The sequence below is a fragment of the Thalia democratica genome, chromosome 9 (assembly GCF_965202585.1).
Source record: "Thalia democratica chromosome 9, ktThaDemo2.hap1.1, whole genome shotgun sequence".
Classification (NCBI taxonomy): Eukaryota; Metazoa; Chordata; class Thaliacea; order Salpida; family Salpidae; genus Thalia; species Thalia democratica.
In genome coordinates, this window is record NC_139173.1 from 26,038,638 (window position 1) to 26,057,286 (window position 18,649).

An 18,649-nucleotide genomic window follows, 5' to 3' on the forward strand; every position below is an offset into this window, starting at 1 on the left:
TTGCAGCTTTTTTAGATGCTGCCTTCTTAGGAGCGCACTTTTTAGCAGGTCGCTTTTTGGCTGCTGGTTTTTTTGCAGCCTTCTTGGGAGCACACTTCTTTTTTGGTTTTTTAGCTGCGGCCTTCTTTGCTGCTGGCTTTTTAGCTACTTTCTTTGTCCTCTTCTTGGGCCCAGCAGCTGGCATTGGAGCAAGCTTGAACGAGCCAGAAGCGCCTTTTCCAGTTGTCTGGAGAAAAGCACCTTTGGTCACGCCGCTGGTAAGTGCTCTCTTCAAGTGAGAATTGGAAGCTGTGAGGTCAAGCTTGTAGGTGTCCGCAATAAACTTTTGTATCTTCTGGCGGGATGTACCTTTTCGTTCCTTCATTGCTCCAAGGGCAGAGCTAATCATTTCCCTGTAAGTAGGGTGCTCTGCCTTCTTGGCGCTTGGTCTCTTGGAAGACCTGGCTGCGGCTGGCGCTGGTACTGCTGCTACTGCTGTGGTAGACATGATGAATGAATAATAAAGCGACCAAAACGATACTTGCAAGAGTTACTGACTGTGACGAATTGACTGTCGAGCAGTTATGCTTTGCAAGGTACCTTTTACTTCTTAGCATTTTTGCATTAGCATGTTTGTTTAACACATATATGCTTATAAAAACTTAGTTGTCTTATTACGAATGTTGAAAAAGTTCCAGTAAGAAAGAAACCATATCTAACTTGTTCTAAAAGTAATTTTTTTTAAAGCATTAGTTTGAAAAGTCCAGAAATAACAGCCTGTATCTTACAGCACACCTCTAAATACATTAAGAAAAACATAAATGAAACAAAACATGTTAACACACTCCCGACTGAGTTTTCCTTTGCCGCTCACCTAAAGTAATAAAGTTTTAACAAAGCACAAGGTTTTTTTTTACCTCAAACTTAAACAAAGTTTCATTATATCGATTTCATGGAGTTTTGTTAATCGTAAGTTCTATCAAGTATGTTCAAGTTAATTACAGTTTAAACTAATGTGTAAAAAGTAATTTCAAAAGAATAAAAGAGTTCATTTTGTTTAGCTTTACTAGTTATGATTACTCATAATCAATATACTCATAAGCAATGTACTCAAAACTTTTATTAAACAGACAACTAGATAACTTTGTTCTTGCACATACTAGTAACTTACCTTACAACAATGTTTTCCAAACAACCTTTCAAAAACGTACTGTACAGTAACTATGATGATACTTGTTTGAAAGTTGTAAACTACGTTTAAACACAAATTTTATTTTCCAGTGTATATGAAAAACTAGTTTAACAGGTAAGTAGTTTAACATTCAATTGGTGTTTCAAACAACTGATTCAAGCTGTTATACAGTTTAAAAAATAACTGATGCGATTTTGCTCGTTAAACTTAAACCTTGATCAAACTAAGAACTTTAACTTTGCAGATTTCAACCGAATAAAGTGTGCTGATAAAAGTGAACAAATGGATTTGGTTGTAAATTTTTCAAACAAAATAAAGTTAATTAAATTCAAAGAAGTAAATAAGTCGAAAAAGCTTATGAACACTAGCACTAAATTTGAACTTAAACAAAAGCTGATATCTTTTGGATGAAAAATTTTACGTAAAAAAAGAGGTTGGTTTATTTTTTAAGCAGCATTATATACAAAATAAAATCGAGTAAGAAAATCGAAATGAAAAAGTTTTGAAGTAAAATTGACAAACTTAGTGTTTGAATAAAGCTTTGTTTACAATCAGCACTCATAACCTTTCAATCTATCTTTGAAACTTTTTAACTGGAAAATAATGCAACTAGGTTTTTTTTTCAAACTTTGTTTTGTCACTTCTCATAAAGTTTTAAAGTCAGTCGAAACAACATAGATACTGACACATATTTTGAAACAACAACAGTACTGTTTTTTAAAGTTTACGATTGAAGTGTTTACCAAGTTAAACATGTGTTTTAACTGCTTTACTGCTAATAGTAATTTCCTAGTTTACTCAACCTAGATTAATCATAATGTTCTGTACCATTGATTTCATTGACTAAATGTTTTGCTTTTCGAAATTCGTAACTAGTTATCTCTAACTTACTGTTAATGTAGTTAAAAACACAGCTTAGGATAAGTTACATTTTATTCTCGGATGTCGTTAAGAACATAGCTGTTGTAGCAATAACATATAAACTTGAAGCAAAGTAACTGTTATCTTATTCAATTATAGACCATATAAAACAAAGTATTTGCTTGATTCAAAGTTTTACATTGTAGTTTGCCTATTATGGAACTTGTACTGTCACATAATAGGCTGTAAAAAAATGAAGGCTAAAAAAGTTTTTGTCTTGCTTTGTCCAATTTTTCTTCTTCTTTACATTTATAAAAACTACACAGCTTAAAGCAACAAGTTACAGTAATTTTGCTTTCTTATGTATAGCGTACTTAAGGGTAACAAACAAGTGGTAACAAGTTTTTTACTTCTTTTCTTTGTACCATGTTTCAGCTAATCAATTGGTTTATTTCATATGCTTGACAAGATTAGAAAGCTTAAATCAAGTAAGTAGATGTAAGCTTTGTAAAATAAAAGATTTATTTATACAAGTTCATCATTTTATTAAGGTATTTTGTTTTGTAAATTGCGTACTTGTTAATAGCGTTCTCTTTCTTTTGAACAAACGATGTTGTTTACATTTATGTGTTACACCAGTTTTGAATTGTTAAGCATGTTTCAGTTGTAGTTTAATTGTAATTGAACAGTATTTTTTAAGGACACTAAACATTGTTTGTTATTAACAGTTTAAAACGTTTTCAGTTAATAAGTCAAAGTTTTATTTCTGTTTAAGCGTACTATTTTCATTGAAAAATAAAAATAGTTTTTACAGTGACGTAGGCACAGTTTTTTTTAATAAACTAAAAAACAAATGAAATATTGAATTAAAAAATGTCCACAAAGTAAGCATGAATAAGAATAAGTTTTATTTGGAAAAGAAAGTTAAAAGGAAAAAGGCCACGAAAAAGACACTCAAGTTAGTTAAAGCTTTTCACTAAGCATTCGACAATAGTAAGCAATAAAGTAAGGATTAGAGCAGTTATCTAGCTAGAGTTCCTTTCTTAACAGTTGCATAAAAAAAGTACAGTAGAGAAATTGTAGCGAGCTAGGTATTTAATAAATAATGGGTTTATAGTTTGGAGGGAAATTGTTTTTTGATTCTTTTTCACCACAAAGTTGATTAAGTGTGTGTATTTGTGTTGTTGAGTTTAGTAGTCATTAGTAGCTTGTGTATTTAATTGGTGATCCACCTAATCTTTAGATTCAAAAAGTACATAGCTTAAAACAAACAAGTATCGTCGTTTTGAGTTGTCTCATACATAGTTTAAAAAAGAGTTACAAAAAATGGTAACAAGCTGTTCCATTTTTACCTTGGAATCATGTCGTTATTTGTCATAGCCACAGAAAAAATGAGTTCAACAAAACAAGTATGAGCTTTGTAAGCAGAAAGATTATTTCAATTGTATGTTTGTTTTAAACAATCACTGTTGTTTACATTACTGTTCAACTTTTAAACAGTTTTTTATTGTTTCATTTGCATTCTGATAAGTAAAACTAATACTTATTTGACAATCAGACCTTAAATAAATATCATTGAGCATTTTTAGTATCAAAGCAAAGTAAATGTTTCTTCTCATTTAATATAATGTCTTATTTAAGCATAATTTTTTATTTAGTGACAGATTGATTTTTTTATTAAACTAACAACAAATATCTATTGAGTGTTTGAAAAACAAGTTTACAAAGTAAAATGAACTAGAATAAGTTTTGTTTAAACAATAAGTTAAACAAGAAAATTCCCATTAAAAAACATTTTTACCTAACATTTAAATACTAGTGAAGCAGAAAAACTTATTCTACATTATCAAAAGTAGTTTAAAATGTCAAGTAGAACTACAAAAACTAAAGTAAGTGTAACTAACTAGTAGAAACAAAAACAGAGAAATTCAGCTTTAGAAAGTTTATTTAGAAGTTATTGAAACACACTAACTGTTACTTTTTACCAACACGCACAATGTAGATATAAATTTGTACATTTTTTTGTCGCTTAGTTTAAGCTTGTTTGACACTGTTTACTCGACATTAGTAGCTGCTTAAATCAACTGGTGGTCCTGATTACTTTAGATATGTAGAAACATAACTTTCAACAAACTACTAGAGTTGTTAAAGGTCAGTAAGTTGTCTCATATCTAGTTAAAACAAGTACCTTTTACTTTGAAAACTAGAATAATAAATTACTTAAAAAAGTACAAGCAGTTACTTTTTTGTGTTTTACCAAGTTTCAACCAATGAGCTGGTTTGTTTTGTGTGTTTATGTTTTGAATTGAAAATGTTTCTTGAATATGCTAAACAGAAGTTAGCTTTGAAAGAAGGAATATGTTATTTTACTTGAAAAACACATCTGTAATTTTTTGTCTTGAACAACCATTTTTGTATTCATTTATGTATTCGTAACTTTTTAAAACGTGTTACATGGCTTCAATTGCAGTTAAGTTGATAAGAAGAACTCGTTTAAAAAGTTAAAGCTCGGTTGTGTTACTAATAATCAACAACAACTTAAAATAAAGTTACAACTAAGTTTTTGCATGTTATAAGTGATATACATTTTTGTTTAAAAAGATGATACTTTTTTGTAAGCACTTATTTATTGAATGTTTCAACAGAACTTCAGCAAATGAATAAAAACAAGTGTTTTGTACAAAAAGTATTCAGATGAAAAATCTTACGGACAACAAAATCAAGTTAGTTAAACATCTTTTACAAACCATTTGATTACAAGCACTACTACTGTTTTTAGACTAATGCAATGCTTTTTCTACAATATAACGAGTTACAAGTTTATAAAGTATTTGAAACAAAAAAAAAGTGTGTTCATTCAAGTATATGAGTTTTTAATTTACACAAATAAGAATTTATTTGTACTAAGCTTATATTCTTGTACTTTAAGTAAACATGAACAGCTGGTTCTATTCAAATGGTGGTCCTGAAAAGGACCGGTTGTTTAGCGTTTATTTTGAGCTGGTGTATTTGGTAACAGCTTTAGTTCCTTCTGAAACTGCGTGCTTTGACAACTCGCCGGGGAGCAAGAGCCTGACAGCAGTTTGAATTTCGCGGCTGCTAACAGTTGACCTCTTGTTGTAATGAGCCAAACGTGAAGCCTCTGCTGCAATGCGCTCGAAGATGTCGTTGACAAATGAGTTCATGATTCCCATTGCCTTGCTGGAAATTCCGGTGTCGGGGTGCACTTGCTTCAAAACTTTGTACACATAGATGCCAAAGCTTTCTTTGTTCCTCCTCCTTCGCTTCTTCTTGCCGTCGACCGGAGCGGTCTTGGCTACTGACTTCTTCGCGCCTTTGGTTGCTGTCATGATGATGTGTGGACTTCTGTCTCGGCGCCAGTTTATATGCTGAAAAATTATGCAAATTAGCATAGTTCCGTACGCGAACGATAGCTGGTTTCTCTCACTTCACAATTCTCTCGTTTGTTGTAAATATTTTGGTGGTCCTGAAAAGGACCTGGTTTTTTTTTAACTTAGGCTGACTTTTTTGAAGCGGTCTTCTTAGGCAATAGTACTGCCTGGATGTTTGGAAGAACACCACCTTGAGCAATTGTGACGCCTCCGAGAAGTTTGTTCAACTCTTCGTCGTTGCGAATAGCTAGTTGCAAATGGCGAGGAATGATCCTGCTTTTCTTGTTGTCACGAGCAGCGTTACCGGCAAGCTCGAGCACTTCTGCGCTCAAGTACTCGAGAACGGCAGCCAGATAAACTGGAGCACCAGCTCCGACTCTTTGGCTGTAGTTGCCGGTGCGCAACAGGCGGTGCACGCGACCGACTGGAAACTGCAGTCCTGCACGGGAAGACCTGCTCTTCGGCTTAGATTTGAGTTTTGATCCTTTACCACGTCCTGACATTTTGTTGTTCGAATGATTGTGATGATAGCTTGCACAGCTCACTATAAAACTCATACCTAACCGCGTCGAACGAAAAACTAATTTGCATATGTCATAGCTAATGCTTAATCTTGTCAAAAGTGTTGTAAAACTTTTATATTGAATTAGGTGGTCCTAAAAAGGACCGGGTTTGCTAAAAGCGATTAGCCACCGAAGCCGTACAAGGTTCTTCCTTGACGCTTGAGTGCGTACACGACGTCGAGTGCTGTGACGGTCTTGCGCTTGGCGTGCTCTGTGTATGTTACTGCATCGCGAATAACATTTTCCAAGAAAACTTTCATGACGCCTCTCGTTTCTTCGTAAATCAGTCCCGAGATTCGCTTAACTCCGCCTCGGCGAGCCAAACGGCGGATTGCCGGCTTCGTGATGCCTTGGATGTTATCGCGAAGCACTTTGCGATGGCGCTTAGCACCTCCCTTTCCCAAGCCTTTACCTCCTTTGCCGCGTCCAGACATGTTGTTGAATATACTTATTTCGTCAGTGCGTCGAGATTATATACAAGCTGTTACGGACGCGTACGGTTACTACTAACTAATTTGCATACTCAAAAAAGTCTCTTAACTTACATTTTTTCGTTCGGTTAAGTTTTTCTCACTGTCAAAGTTTTAAGGTGGCCCTGAAAAGGACCGGTTTTAGCTAACGCTCAAGCTCTTTCGCCACGCATTCTCCTGGCGAGCTGGATGTCTTTGGGCATGATTGTCACACGCTTGGCGTGGATCGCGCAAAGGTTAGTATCTTCGAACAAACCAACGAGGTACGCTTCGCTTGCTTCTTGCAAAGCCATAACGGCACTGCTTTGGAACCTCAAGTCAGTTTTGAAGTCTTGAGCTATTTCACGTACCAGACGCTGAAAAGGCAACTTGCGCAAAAGAAGCTCAGTTGACTTCTGGTAGCGTCTGATTTCTCTCAGAGCAACTGTGCCGGGCCTGTAGCGATGAGGCTTCTTCACACCTCCGGTAGCGGGTGCGCTCTTGCGAGCGGCCTTGGTGGCGAGCTGTTTCCTTGGAGCCTTGCCTCCGGTTGACTTACGAGCGGTTTGCTTGGTACGAGCCATTTTGATGATAAAACTGTTTGTTGCAAGACAGTTTATATACTGTTCGCATAGACACGGACGCGAGCGATTCCGCTGTGTAGTCTAATTTGCATATTTTCAACTTAGCATTGTTTTATGCATTTCGAGTTGCGTTATATTTTGTTTGAGTGGTCCTGAAAAGGACCTTGGGTAAAAGAACAACTTATTTTTTGCAGCTCTTCTTCTTGGATGCTTTTTTGGCTGCCGGCTTCTTCTTGGTTACTTTCTTCTTCTTGCTTGCAGCTTTTTTAGATGCTGCCTTCTTAGGAGCGCACTTTTTAGCAGGTCGCTTTTTGGCTGCTGGTTTTTTTGCAGCCTTCTTGGGAGCACACTTCTTTTTTGGTTTTTTAGCTGCGGCCTTCTTTGCTGCTGGCTTTTTAGCTACTTTCTTTGTCCTCTTCTTGGGCCCAGCAGCTGGCATTGGAGCAAGCTTGAACGAGCCAGAAGCGCCTTTTCCAGTTGTCTGGAGAAAAGCACCTTTGGTCACGCCGCTGGTAAGTGCTCTCTTCAAGTGAGAATTGGAAGCTGTGAGGTCAAGCTTGTAGGTGTCCGCAATAAACTTTTGTATCTTCTGGCGGGATGTACCTTTTCGTTCCTTCATTGCTCCAAGGGCAGAGCTAATCATTTCCCTGTAAGTAGGGTGCTCTGCCTTCTTGGCGCTTGGTCTCTTGGAGGACCTGGCTGCGGCTGGCGCTGGTACTGCTGCTACTGCTGTGGTAGACATGATGAATGAATAATAAAGCGACCAAAACGATACTTGCAAGAGTTACTGACTGTGACGAATTGACTGTCGAGCAGTTATGCTTTGCAAGGTACCTTTTACTTCTTAGCATTTTTGCATTAGCATGTTTGTTTAACACATATATGCTTATAAAAACTTAGTTGTCTTATTACGAATGTTGAAAAAGTTCCAGTAAGAAAGAAACCATATCTAACTTGTTCTAAAAGTAATTTTTTTTAAAGCATTAGTTTGAAAAGTCCAGAAATAACAGCCTGTATCTTACAGCACACCTCTAAATACATTAAGAAAAACATAAATGAAACAAAACATGTTAACACACTCCCGACTGAGTTTTCCTTTGCCGCTCACCTAAAGTAATAAAGTTTTAACAAAGCACAAGGTTTTTTTTTACCTCAAACTTAAACAAAGTTTCATTATATCGATTTCATGGAGTTTTGTTAATCGTAAGTTCTATCAAGTATGTTCAAGTTAATTACAGTTTAAACTAATGTGTAAAAAGTAATTTCAAAAGAATAAAAGAGTTCATTTTGTTTAGCTTTACTAGTTATGATTACTCATAATCAATATACTCATAAGCAATGTACTCAAAACTTTTATTAAACAGACAACTAGATAACTTTGTTCTTGCACATACTAGTAACTTACCTTACAACAATGTTTTCCAAACAACCTTTCAAAAACGTACTGTACAGTAACTATGATGATACTTGTTTGAAAGTTGTAAACTACGTTTAAACACAAATTTTATTTTCCAGTGTATATGAAAAACTAGTTTAACAGGTAAGTAGTTTAACATTCAATTGGTGTTTCAAACAACTGATTCAAGCTGTTATACAGTTTAAAAAATAACTGATGCGATTTTGCTCGTTAAACTTAAACCTTGATCAAACTAAGAACTTTAACTTTGCAGATTTCAACCGAATAAAGTGTGCTGATAAAAGTGAACAAATGGATTTGGTTGTAAATTTTTCAAACAAAATAAAGTTAATTAAATTCAAAGAAGTAAATAAGTCGAAAAAGCTTATGAACACTAGCACTAAATTTGAACTTAAACAAAAGCTGATATCTTTTGGATGAAAAATTTTACGTAAAAAAAGAGGTTGGTTTATTTTTTAAGCAGCATTATATACAAAATAAAATCGAGTAAGAAAATCGAAATGAAAAAGTTTTGAAGTAAAATTGACAAACTTAGTGTTTGAATAAAGCTTTGTTTACAATCAGCACTCATAACCTTTCAATCTATCTTTGAAACTTTTTAACTGGAAAATAATGCAACTAGGTTTTTTTTTCAAACTTTGTTTTGTCACTTCTCATAAAGTTTTAAAGTCAGTCGAAACAACATAGATACTGACACATATTTTGAAACAACAACAGTACTGTTTTTTAAAGTTTACGATTGAAGTGTTTACCAAGTTAAACATGTGTTTTAACTGCTTTACTGCTAATAGTAATTTCCTAGTTTACTCAACCTAGATTAATCATAATGTTCTGTACCATTGATTTCATTGACTAAATGTTTTGCTTTTCGAAATTCGTAACTAGTTATCTCTAACTTACTGTTAATGTAGTTAAAAACACAGCTTAGGATAAGTTACATTTTATTCTCGGATGTCGTTAAGAACATAGCTGTTGTAGCAATAACATATAAACTTGAAGCAAAGTAACTGTTATCTTATTCAATTATAGACCATATAAAACAAAGTATTTGCTTGATTCAAAGTTTTACATTGTAGTTTGCCTATTATGGAACTTGTACTGTCACATAATAGGCTGTAAAAAAATGAAGGCTAAAAAAGTTTTTGTCTTGCTTTGTCCAATTTTTCTTCTTCTTTACATTTATAAAAACTACACAGCTTAAAGCAACAAGTTACAGTAATTTTGCTTTCTTATGTATAGCGTACTTAAGGGTAACAAACAAGTGGTAACAAGTTTTTTACTTCTTTTCTTTGTACCATGTTTCAGCTAATCAATTGGTTTATTTCATATGCTTGACAAGATTAGAAAGCTTAAATCAAGTAAGTAGATGTAAGCTTTGTAAAATAAAAGATTTATTTATACAAGTTCATCATTTTATTAAGGTATTTTGTTTTGTAAATTGCGTACTTGTTAATAGCGTTCTCTTTCTTTTGAACAAACGATGTTGTTTACATTTATGTGTTACACCAGTTTTGAATTGCTAAGCATGTTTCAGTTGTAGTTTAATTGTAATTGAACAGTATTTTTTAAGGACACTAAACATTGTTTGTTATTAACAGTTTAAAACGTTTTCAGTTAATAAGTCAAAGTTTTATTTCTGTTTAAGCGTACTATTTTCATTGAAAAATAAAAATAGTTTTTACAGTGACGTAGGCACAGTTTTTTTTAATAAACTAAAAAACAAATGAAATATTGAATTAAAAAATGTCCACAAAGTAAGCATGAATAAGAATAAGTTTTATTTGGAAAAGAAAGTTAAAAGGAAAAAGGCCACGAAAAAGACACTCAAGTTAGTTAAAGCTTTTCACTAAGCATTCGACAATAGTAAGCAATAAAGTAAGGATTAGAGCAGTTATCTAGCTAGAGTTCCTTTCTTAACAGTTGCATAAAAAAAGTACAGTAGAGAAATTGTAGCGAGCTAGGTATTTAATAAATAATGGGTTTATAGTTTGGAGGGAAATTGTTTTTTGATTCTTTTTCACCACAAAGTTGATTAAGTGTGTGTATTTGTGTTGTTGAGTTTAGTAGTCATTAGTAGCTTGTGTATTTAATTGGTGATCCACCTAATCTTTAGATTCAAAAAGTACATAGCTTAAAACAAACAAGTATCGTCGTTTTGAGTTGTCTCATACATAGTTTAAAAAAGAGTTACAAAAAATGGTAACAAGCTGTTCCATTTTTACCTTGGAATCATGTCGTTATTTGTCATAGCCACAGAAAAAATGAGTTCAACAAAACAAGTATGAGCTTTGTAAGCAGAAAGATTATTTCAATTGTATGTTTGTTTTAAACAATCACTGTTGTTTACATTACTGTTCAACTTTTAAACAGTTTTTTATTGTTTCATTTGCATTCTGATAAGTAAAACTAATACTTATTTGACAATCAGACCTTAAATAAATATCATTGAGCATTTTTAGTATCAAAGCAAAGTAAATGTTTCTTCTCATTTAATATAATGTCTTATTTAAGCATAATTTTTTATTTAGTGACAGATTGATTTTTTTATTAAACTAACAACAAATATCTATTGAGTGTTTGAAAAACAAGTTTACAAAGTAAAATGAACTAGAATAAGTTTTGTTTAAACAATAAGTTAAACAAGAAAATTCCCATTAAAAAACATTTTTACCTAACATTTAAATACTAGTGAAGCAGAAAAACTTATTCTACATTATCAAAAGTAGTTTAAAATGTCAAGTAGAACTACAAAAACTAAAGTAAGTGTAACTAACTAGTAGAAACAAAAACAGAGAAATTCAGCTTTAGAAAGTTTATTTAGAAGTTATTGAAACACACTAACTGTTACTTTTTACCAACACGCACAATGTAGATATAAATTTGTACATTTTTTTGTCGCTTAGTTTAAGCTTGTTTGACACTGTTTACTCGACATTAGTAGCTGCTTAAATCAACTGGTGGTCCTGATTACTTTAGATATGTAGAAACATAACTTTCAACAAACTACTAGAGTTGTTAAAGGTCAGTAAGTTGTCTCATATCTAGTTAAAACAAGTACCTTTTACTTTGAAAACTAGAATAATAAATTACTTAAAAAAGTACAAGCAGTTACTTTTTTGTGTTTTACCAAGTTTCAACCAATGAGCTGGTTTGTTTTGTGTGTTTATGTTTTGAATTGAAAATGTTTCTTGAATATGCTAAACAGAAGTTAGCTTTGAAAGAAGGAATATGTTATTTTACTTGAAAAACACATCTGTAATTTTTTGTCTTGAACAACCATTTTTGTATTCATTTATGTATTCGTAACTTTTTAAAACGTGTTACATGGCTTCAATTGCAGTTAAGTTGATAAGAAGAACTCGTTTAAAAAGTTAAAGCTCGGTTGTGTTACTAATAATCAACAACAACTTAAAATAAAGTTACAACTAAGTTTTTGCATGTTATAAGTGATATACATTTTTGTTTAAAAAGATGATACTTTTTTGTAAGCACTTATTTATTGAATGTTTCAACAGAACTTCAGCAAATGAATAAAAACAAGTGTTTTGTACAAAAAGTATTCAGATGAAAAATCTTACGGACAACAAAATCAAGTTAGTTAAACATCTTTTACAAACCATTTGATTACAAGCACTACTACTGTTTTTAGACTAATGCAATGCTTTTTCTACAATATAACGAGTTACAAGTTTATAAAGTATTTGAAACAAAAAAAAAGTGTGTTCATTCAAGTATATGAGTTTTTAATTTACACAAATAAGAATTTATTTGTACTAAGCTTATATTCTTGTACTTTAAGTAAACATGAACAGCTGGTTCTATTCAAATGGTGGTCCTGAAAAGGACCGGTTGTTTAGCGTTTATTTTGAGCTGGTGTATTTGGTAACAGCTTTAGTTCCTTCTGAAACTGCGTGCTTTGACAACTCGCCGGGGAGCAAGAGCCTGACAGCAGTTTGAATTTCGCGGCTGCTAACAGTTGACCTCTTGTTGTAATGAGCCAAACGTGAAGCCTCTGCTGCAATGCGCTCGAAGATGTCGTTGACAAATGAGTTCATGATTCCCATTGCCTTGCTGGAAATTCCGGTGTCGGGGTGCACTTGCTTCAAAACTTTGTACACATAGATGCCAAAGCTTTCTTTGTTCCTCCTCCTTCGCTTCTTCTTGCCGTCGACCGGAGCGGTCTTGGCTACTGACTTCTTCGCGCCTTTGGTTGCTGTCATGATGATGTGTGGACTTCTGTCTCGGCGCCAGTTTATATGCTGAAAAATTATGCAAATTAGCATAGTTCCGTACGCGAACGATAGCTGGTTTCTCTCACTTCACAATTCTCTCGTTTGTTGTAAATATTTTGGTGGTCCTGAAAAGGACCTGGTTTTTTTTTAACTTAGGCTGACTTTTTTGAAGCGGTCTTCTTAGGCAATAGTACTGCCTGGATGTTTGGAAGAACACCACCTTGAGCAATTGTGACGCCTCCGAGAAGTTTGTTCAACTCTTCGTCGTTGCGAATAGCTAGTTGCAAATGGCGAGGAATGATCCTGCTTTTCTTGTTGTCACGAGCAGCGTTACCGGCAAGCTCGAGCACTTCTGCGCTCAAGTACTCGAGAACGGCAGCCAGATAAACTGGAGCACCAGCTCCGACTCTTTGGCTGTAGTTGCCGGTGCGCAACAGGCGGTGCACGCGACCGACTGGAAACTGCAGTCCTGCACGGGAAGACCTGCTCTTCGGCTTAGATTTGAGTTTTGATCCTTTACCACGTCCTGACATTTTGTTGTTCGAATGATTGTGATGATAGCTTGCACAGCTCACTATAAAACTCATACCTAACCGCGTCGAACGAAAAACTAATTTGCATATGTCATAGCTAATGCTTAATCTTGTCAAAAGTGTTGTAAAACTTTTATATTGAATTAGGTGGTCCTAAAAAGGACCGGGTTTGCTAAAAGCGATTAGCCACCGAAGCCGTACAAGGTTCTTCCTTGACGCTTGAGTGCGTACACGACGTCGAGTGCTGTGACGGTCTTGCGCTTGGCGTGCTCTGTGTATGTTACTGCATCGCGAATAACATTTTCCAAGAAAACTTTCATGACGCCTCTCGTTTCTTCGTAAATCAGTCCCGAGATTCGCTTAACTCCGCCTCGGCGAGCCAAACGGCGGATTGCCGGCTTCGTGATGCCTTGGATGTTATCGCGAAGCACTTTGCGATGGCGCTTAGCACCTCCCTTTCCCAAGCCTTTACCTCCTTTGCCGCGTCCAGACATGTTGTTGAATATACTTATTTCGTCAGTGCGTCGAGATTATATACAAGCTGTTACGGACGCGTACGGTTACTACTAACTAATTTGCATACTCAAAAAAGTCTCTTAACTTACATTTTTTCGTTCGGTTAAGTTTTTCTCACTGTCAAAGTTTTAAGGTGGCCCTGAAAAGGACCGGTTTTAGCTAACGCTCAAGCTCTTTCGCCACGCATTCTCCTGGCGAGCTGGATGTCTTTGGGCATGATTGTCACACGCTTGGCGTGGATCGCGCAAAGGTTAGTATCTTCGAACAAACCAACGAGGTACGCTTCGCTTGCTTCTTGCAAAGCCATAACGGCACTGCTTTGGAACCTCAAGTCAGTTTTGAAGTCTTGAGCTATTTCACGTACCAGACGCTGAAAAGGCAACTTGCGCAAAAGAAGCTCAGTTGACTTCTGGTAGCGTCTGATTTCTCTCAGAGCAACTGTGCCGGGCCTGTAGCGATGAGGCTTCTTCACACCTCCGGTAGCGGGTGCGCTCTTGCGAGCGGCCTTGGTGGCGAGCTGTTTCCTTGGAGCCTTGCCTCCGGTTGACTTACGAGCGGTTTGCTTGGTACGAGCCATTTTGATGATAAAACTGTTTGTTGCAAGACAGTTTATATACTGTTCGCATAGACACGGACGCGAGCGATTCCGCTGTGTAGTCTAATTTGCATATTTTCAACTTAGCATTGTTTTATGCATTTCGAGTTGCGTTATATTTTGTTTGAGTGGTCCTGAAAAGGACCTTGGGTAAAAGAACAACTTATTTTTTGCAGCTCTTCTTCTTGGATGCTTTTTTGGCTGCCGGCTTCTTCTTGGTTACTTTCTTCTTCTTGCTTGCAGCTTTTTTAGATGCTGCCTTCTTAGGAGCGCACTTTTTAGCAGGTCGCTTTTTGGCTGCTGGTTTTTTTGCAGCCTTCTTGGGAGCACACTTCTTTTTTGGTTTTTTAGCTGCGGCCTTCTTTGCTGCTGGCTTTTTAGCTACTTTCTTTGTCCTCTTCTTGGGCCCAGCAGCTGGCATTGGAGCAAGCTTGAACGAGCCAGAAGCGCCTTTTCCAGTTGTCTGGAGAAAAGCACCTTTGGTCACGCCGCTGGTAAGTGCTCTCTTCAAGTGAGAATTGGAAGCTGTGAGGTCAAGCTTGTAGGTGTCCGCAATAAACTTTTGTATCTTCTGGCGGGATGTACCTTTTCGTTCCTTCATTGCTCCAAGGGCAGAGCTAATCATTTCCCTGTAAGTAGGGTGCTCTGCCTTCTTGGCGCTTGGTCTCTTGGAGGACCTGGCTGCGGCTGGCGCTGGTACTGCTGCTACTGCTGTGGTAGACATGATGAATGAATAATAAAGCGACCAAAACGATACTTGCAAGAGTTACTGACTGTGACGAATTGACTGTCGAGCAGTTATGCTTTGCAAGGTACCTTTTACTTCTTAGCATTTTTGCATTAGCATGTTTGTTTAACACATATATGCTTATAAAAACTTAGTTGTCTTATTACGAATGTTGAAAAAGTTCCAGTAAGAAAGAAACCATATCTAACTTGTTCTAAAAGTAATTTTTTTTAAAGCATTAGTTTGAAAAGTCCAGAAATAACAGCCTGTATCTTACAGCACACCTCTAAATACATTAAGAAAAACATAAATGAAACAAAACATGTTAACACACTCCCGACTGAGTTTTCCTTTGCCGCTCACCTAAAGTAATAAAGTTTTAACAAAGCACAAGGTTTTTTTTTACCTCAAACTTAAACAAAGTTTCATTATATCGATTTCATGGAGTTTTGTTAATCGTAAGTTCTATCAAGTATGTTCAAGTTAATTACAGTTTAAACTAATGTGTAAAAAGTAATTTCAAAAGAATAAAAGAGTTCATTTTGTTTAGCTTTACTAGTTATGATTACTCATAATCAATATACTCATAAGCAATGTACTCAAAACTTTTATTAAACAGACAACTAGATAACTTTGTTCTTGCACATACTAGTAACTTACCTTACAACAATGTTTTCCAAACAACCTTTCAAAAACGTACTGTACAGTAACTATGATGATACTTGTTTGAAAGTTGTAAACTACGTTTAAACACAAATTTTATTTTCCAGTGTATATGAAAAACTAGTTTAACAGGTAAGTAGTTTAACATTCAATTGGTGTTTCAAACAACTGATTCAAGCTGTTATACAGTTTAAAAAATAACTGATGCGATTTTGCTCGTTAAACTTAAACCTTGATCAAACTAAGAACTTTAACTTTGCAGATTTCAACCGAATAAAGTGTGCTGATAAAAGTGAACAAATGGATTTGGTTGTAAATTTTTCAAACAAAATAAAGTTAATTAAATTCAAAGAAGTAAATAAGTCGAAAAAGCTTATGAACACTAGCACTAAATTTGAACTTAAACAAAAGCTGATATCTTTTGGATGAAAAATTTTACGTAAAAAAAGAGGTTGGTTTATTTTTTAAGCAGCATTATATACAAAATAAAATCGAGTAAGAAAATCGAAATGAAAAAGTTTTGAAGTAAAATTGACAAACTTAGTGTTTGAATAAAGCTTTGTTTACAATCAGCACTCATAACCTTTCAATCTATCTTTGAAACTTTTTAACTGGAAAATAATGCAACTAGGTTTTTTTTTCAAACTTTGTTTTGTCACTTCTCATAAAGTTTTAAAGTCAGTCGAAACAACATAGATACTGACACATATTTTGAAACAACAACAGTACTGTTTTTTAAAGTTTACGATTGAAGTGTTTACCAAGTTAAACATGTGTTTTAACTGCTTTACTGCTAATAGTAATTTCCTAGTTTACTCAACCTAGATTAATCATAATGTTCTGTACCATTGATTTCATTGACTAAATGTTTTGCTTTTCGAAATTCGTAACTAGTTATCTCTAACTTACTGTTAATGTAGTTAAAAACACAGCTTAGGATAAGTTACATTTTATTCTCGGATGTCGTTAAGAACATAGCTGTTGTAGCAATAACATATAAACTTGAAGCAAAGTAACTGTTATCTTATTCAATTATAGACCATATAAAACAAAGTATTTGCTTGATTCAAAGTTTTACATTGTAGTTTGCCTATTATGGAACTTGTACTGTCACATAATAGGCTGTAAAAAAATGAAGGCTAAAAAAGTTTTTGTCTTGCTTTGTCCAATTTTTCTTCTTCTTTACATTTATAAAAACTACACAGCTTAAAGCAACAAGTTACAGTAATTTTGCTTTCTTATGTATAGCGTACTTAAGGGTAACAAACAAGTGGTAACAAGTTTTTTACTTCTTTTCTTTGTACCATGTTTCAGCTAATCAATTGGTTTATTTCATATGCTTGACAAGATTAGAAAGCTTAAATCAAGTAAGTAGATGTAAGCTTTGTAAAATAAAAGATTTATTTATACAAGTTCATCATTTTATTAAGGTATTTTGTTTTGTAAATTGCGTACTTGTTAATAGCGTTCTCTTTCTTTTGAACAAACGATGTTGTTTACATTTATGTGTTACACCAGTTTTGAATTGCTAAGCATGTTTCAGTTGTAGTTTAATTGTAATTGAACAGTATTTTTTAAGGACACTAAACATTGTTTGTTATTAACAGTTTAAAACGTTTTCAGTTAATAAGTCAAAGTTTTATTTCTGTTTAAGCGTACTATTTTCATTGAAAAATAAAAATAGTTTTTACAGTGACGTAGGCACAGTTTTTTTTAATAAACTAAAAAACAAATGAAATATTGAATTAAAAAATGTCCACAAAGTAAGCATGAATAAGAATAAGTTTTATTTGGAAAAGAAAGTTAAAAGGAAAAAGGCCACGAAAAAGACACTCAAGTTAGTTAAAGCTTTTCACTAAGCATTCGACAATAGTAAGCAATAAAGTAAGGATTAGAGCAGTTATCTAGCTAGAGTTCCTTTCTTAACAGTTGCATAAAAAAAGTACAGTAGAGAAATTGTAGCGAGCTAGGTATTTAATAAATAATGGGTTTATAGTTTGGAGGGAAATTGTTTTTTGATTCTTTTTCACCACAAAGTTGATTAAGTGTGTGTATTTGTGTTGTTGAGTTTAGTAGTCATTAGTAGCTTGTGTATTTAATTGGTGATCCACCTAATCTTTAGATTCAAAAAGTACATAGCTTAAAACAAACAAGTATCGTCGTTTTGAGTTGTCTCATACATAGTTTAAAAAAGAGTTACAAAAAATGGTAACAAGCTGTTCCATTTTTACCTTGGAATCATGTCGTTATTTGTCATAGCCACAGAAAAAATGAGTTCAACAAAACAAGTATGAGCTTTGTAAGCAGAAAGATTATTTCAATTGTATGTTTGTTTTAAACAATCACTGTTGTTTACATTACTGTTCAACTTTTAAACAGTTTTTTATTGTTTCATTTGCATTCTGATAAGTAAAACTAATACTTATTTGACAATCAGACCTTAAATAAATATCATTGAGCATTTTTAGTATCAAAGCAAAGTAAATGTTTCTTCTCATTTAATATAATGTCTTATTTAAGCATAATTTTTTATTTAGTGACAGATTGATTTTTTTATTAAACTAACAACAAATATCTATTGAGTGTTTGAAAAACAAGTTTACAAAGTAAAATGAACTAGAATAAGTTTTGTTTAAACAATAAGTTAAACAAGAAAATTCCCATTAAAAAACATTTTTACCTAACATTTAAATACTAGTGAAGCAGAAAAACTTATTCTACATTATCAAAAGTAGTTTAAAATGTCAAGTAGAACTACAAAAACTAAAGTAAGTGTAACTAACTAGTAGAAACAAAAACAGAGAAATTCAGCTTTAGAAAGTTTATTTAGAAGTTATTGAAACACACTAACTGTTACTTTTTACCAACACGCACAATGTAGATATAAATTTGTACATTTTTTTGTCGCTTAGTTTAAGCTTGTTTGACACTGTTTACTCGACATTA

At 34.0% G+C, this 18,649-nt stretch overlaps 8 protein-coding genes across 8 annotated transcripts; all 8 read right to left on the minus strand.

Annotated features, from left to right (window-relative positions):
* Positions 1–5,022: 5,022 nt before the first annotated feature.
* Positions 5,023–5,382, minus strand: LOC145845118 (histone H2B 1/2-like). The gene has a single exon (XM_082952540.1). The coding sequence runs from the start codon at positions 5,380–5,382 to the stop codon at positions 5,023–5,025; it is 360 nt and encodes a 119-aa protein (XP_082808666.1).
* A 164-nt stretch (positions 5,383–5,546) lies between these two features.
* LOC145845119 (histone H2A) lies at positions 5,547–5,927 on the minus strand. Its single transcript, XM_082952541.1, has one exon. It carries the CDS (start codon positions 5,925–5,927, stop codon positions 5,547–5,549), a length of 381 nt encoding a protein of 126 aa, XP_082808667.1.
* A 182-nt stretch (positions 5,928–6,109) lies between these two features.
* On the minus strand, positions 6,110–6,421 carry LOC145845120 (histone H4-like). The gene has a single exon (XM_082952542.1). It carries the CDS (start codon positions 6,419–6,421, stop codon positions 6,110–6,112), a length of 312 nt encoding a protein of 103 aa, XP_082808668.1.
* A 188-nt stretch (positions 6,422–6,609) lies between these two features.
* LOC145845122 (histone H3) lies at positions 6,610–7,020 on the minus strand. Its single transcript, XM_082952543.1, has one exon. It carries the CDS (start codon positions 7,018–7,020, stop codon positions 6,610–6,612), a length of 411 nt encoding a protein of 136 aa, XP_082808669.1.
* Positions 7,021–12,297: 5,277 nt separating this feature from the next.
* Positions 12,298–12,657, minus strand: LOC145845123 (histone H2B 1/2-like). The gene has a single exon (XM_082952544.1). The coding sequence runs from the start codon at positions 12,655–12,657 to the stop codon at positions 12,298–12,300; it is 360 nt and encodes a 119-aa protein (XP_082808670.1).
* Positions 12,658–12,821: 164 nt separating this feature from the next.
* On the minus strand, positions 12,822–13,202 carry LOC145845124 (histone H2A). Its single transcript, XM_082952545.1, has one exon. The coding sequence runs from the start codon at positions 13,200–13,202 to the stop codon at positions 12,822–12,824; it is 381 nt and encodes a 126-aa protein (XP_082808671.1).
* Positions 13,203–13,384: 182 nt separating this feature from the next.
* On the minus strand, positions 13,385–13,696 carry LOC145845125 (histone H4-like). The gene has a single exon (XM_082952547.1). It carries the CDS (start codon positions 13,694–13,696, stop codon positions 13,385–13,387), a length of 312 nt encoding a protein of 103 aa, XP_082808673.1.
* A 188-nt stretch (positions 13,697–13,884) lies between these two features.
* Positions 13,885–14,295, minus strand: LOC145845126 (histone H3). The gene has a single exon (XM_082952548.1). It carries the CDS (start codon positions 14,293–14,295, stop codon positions 13,885–13,887), a length of 411 nt encoding a protein of 136 aa, XP_082808674.1.
* Between the last annotated feature and the right edge of the window lie 4,354 nt (positions 14,296–18,649).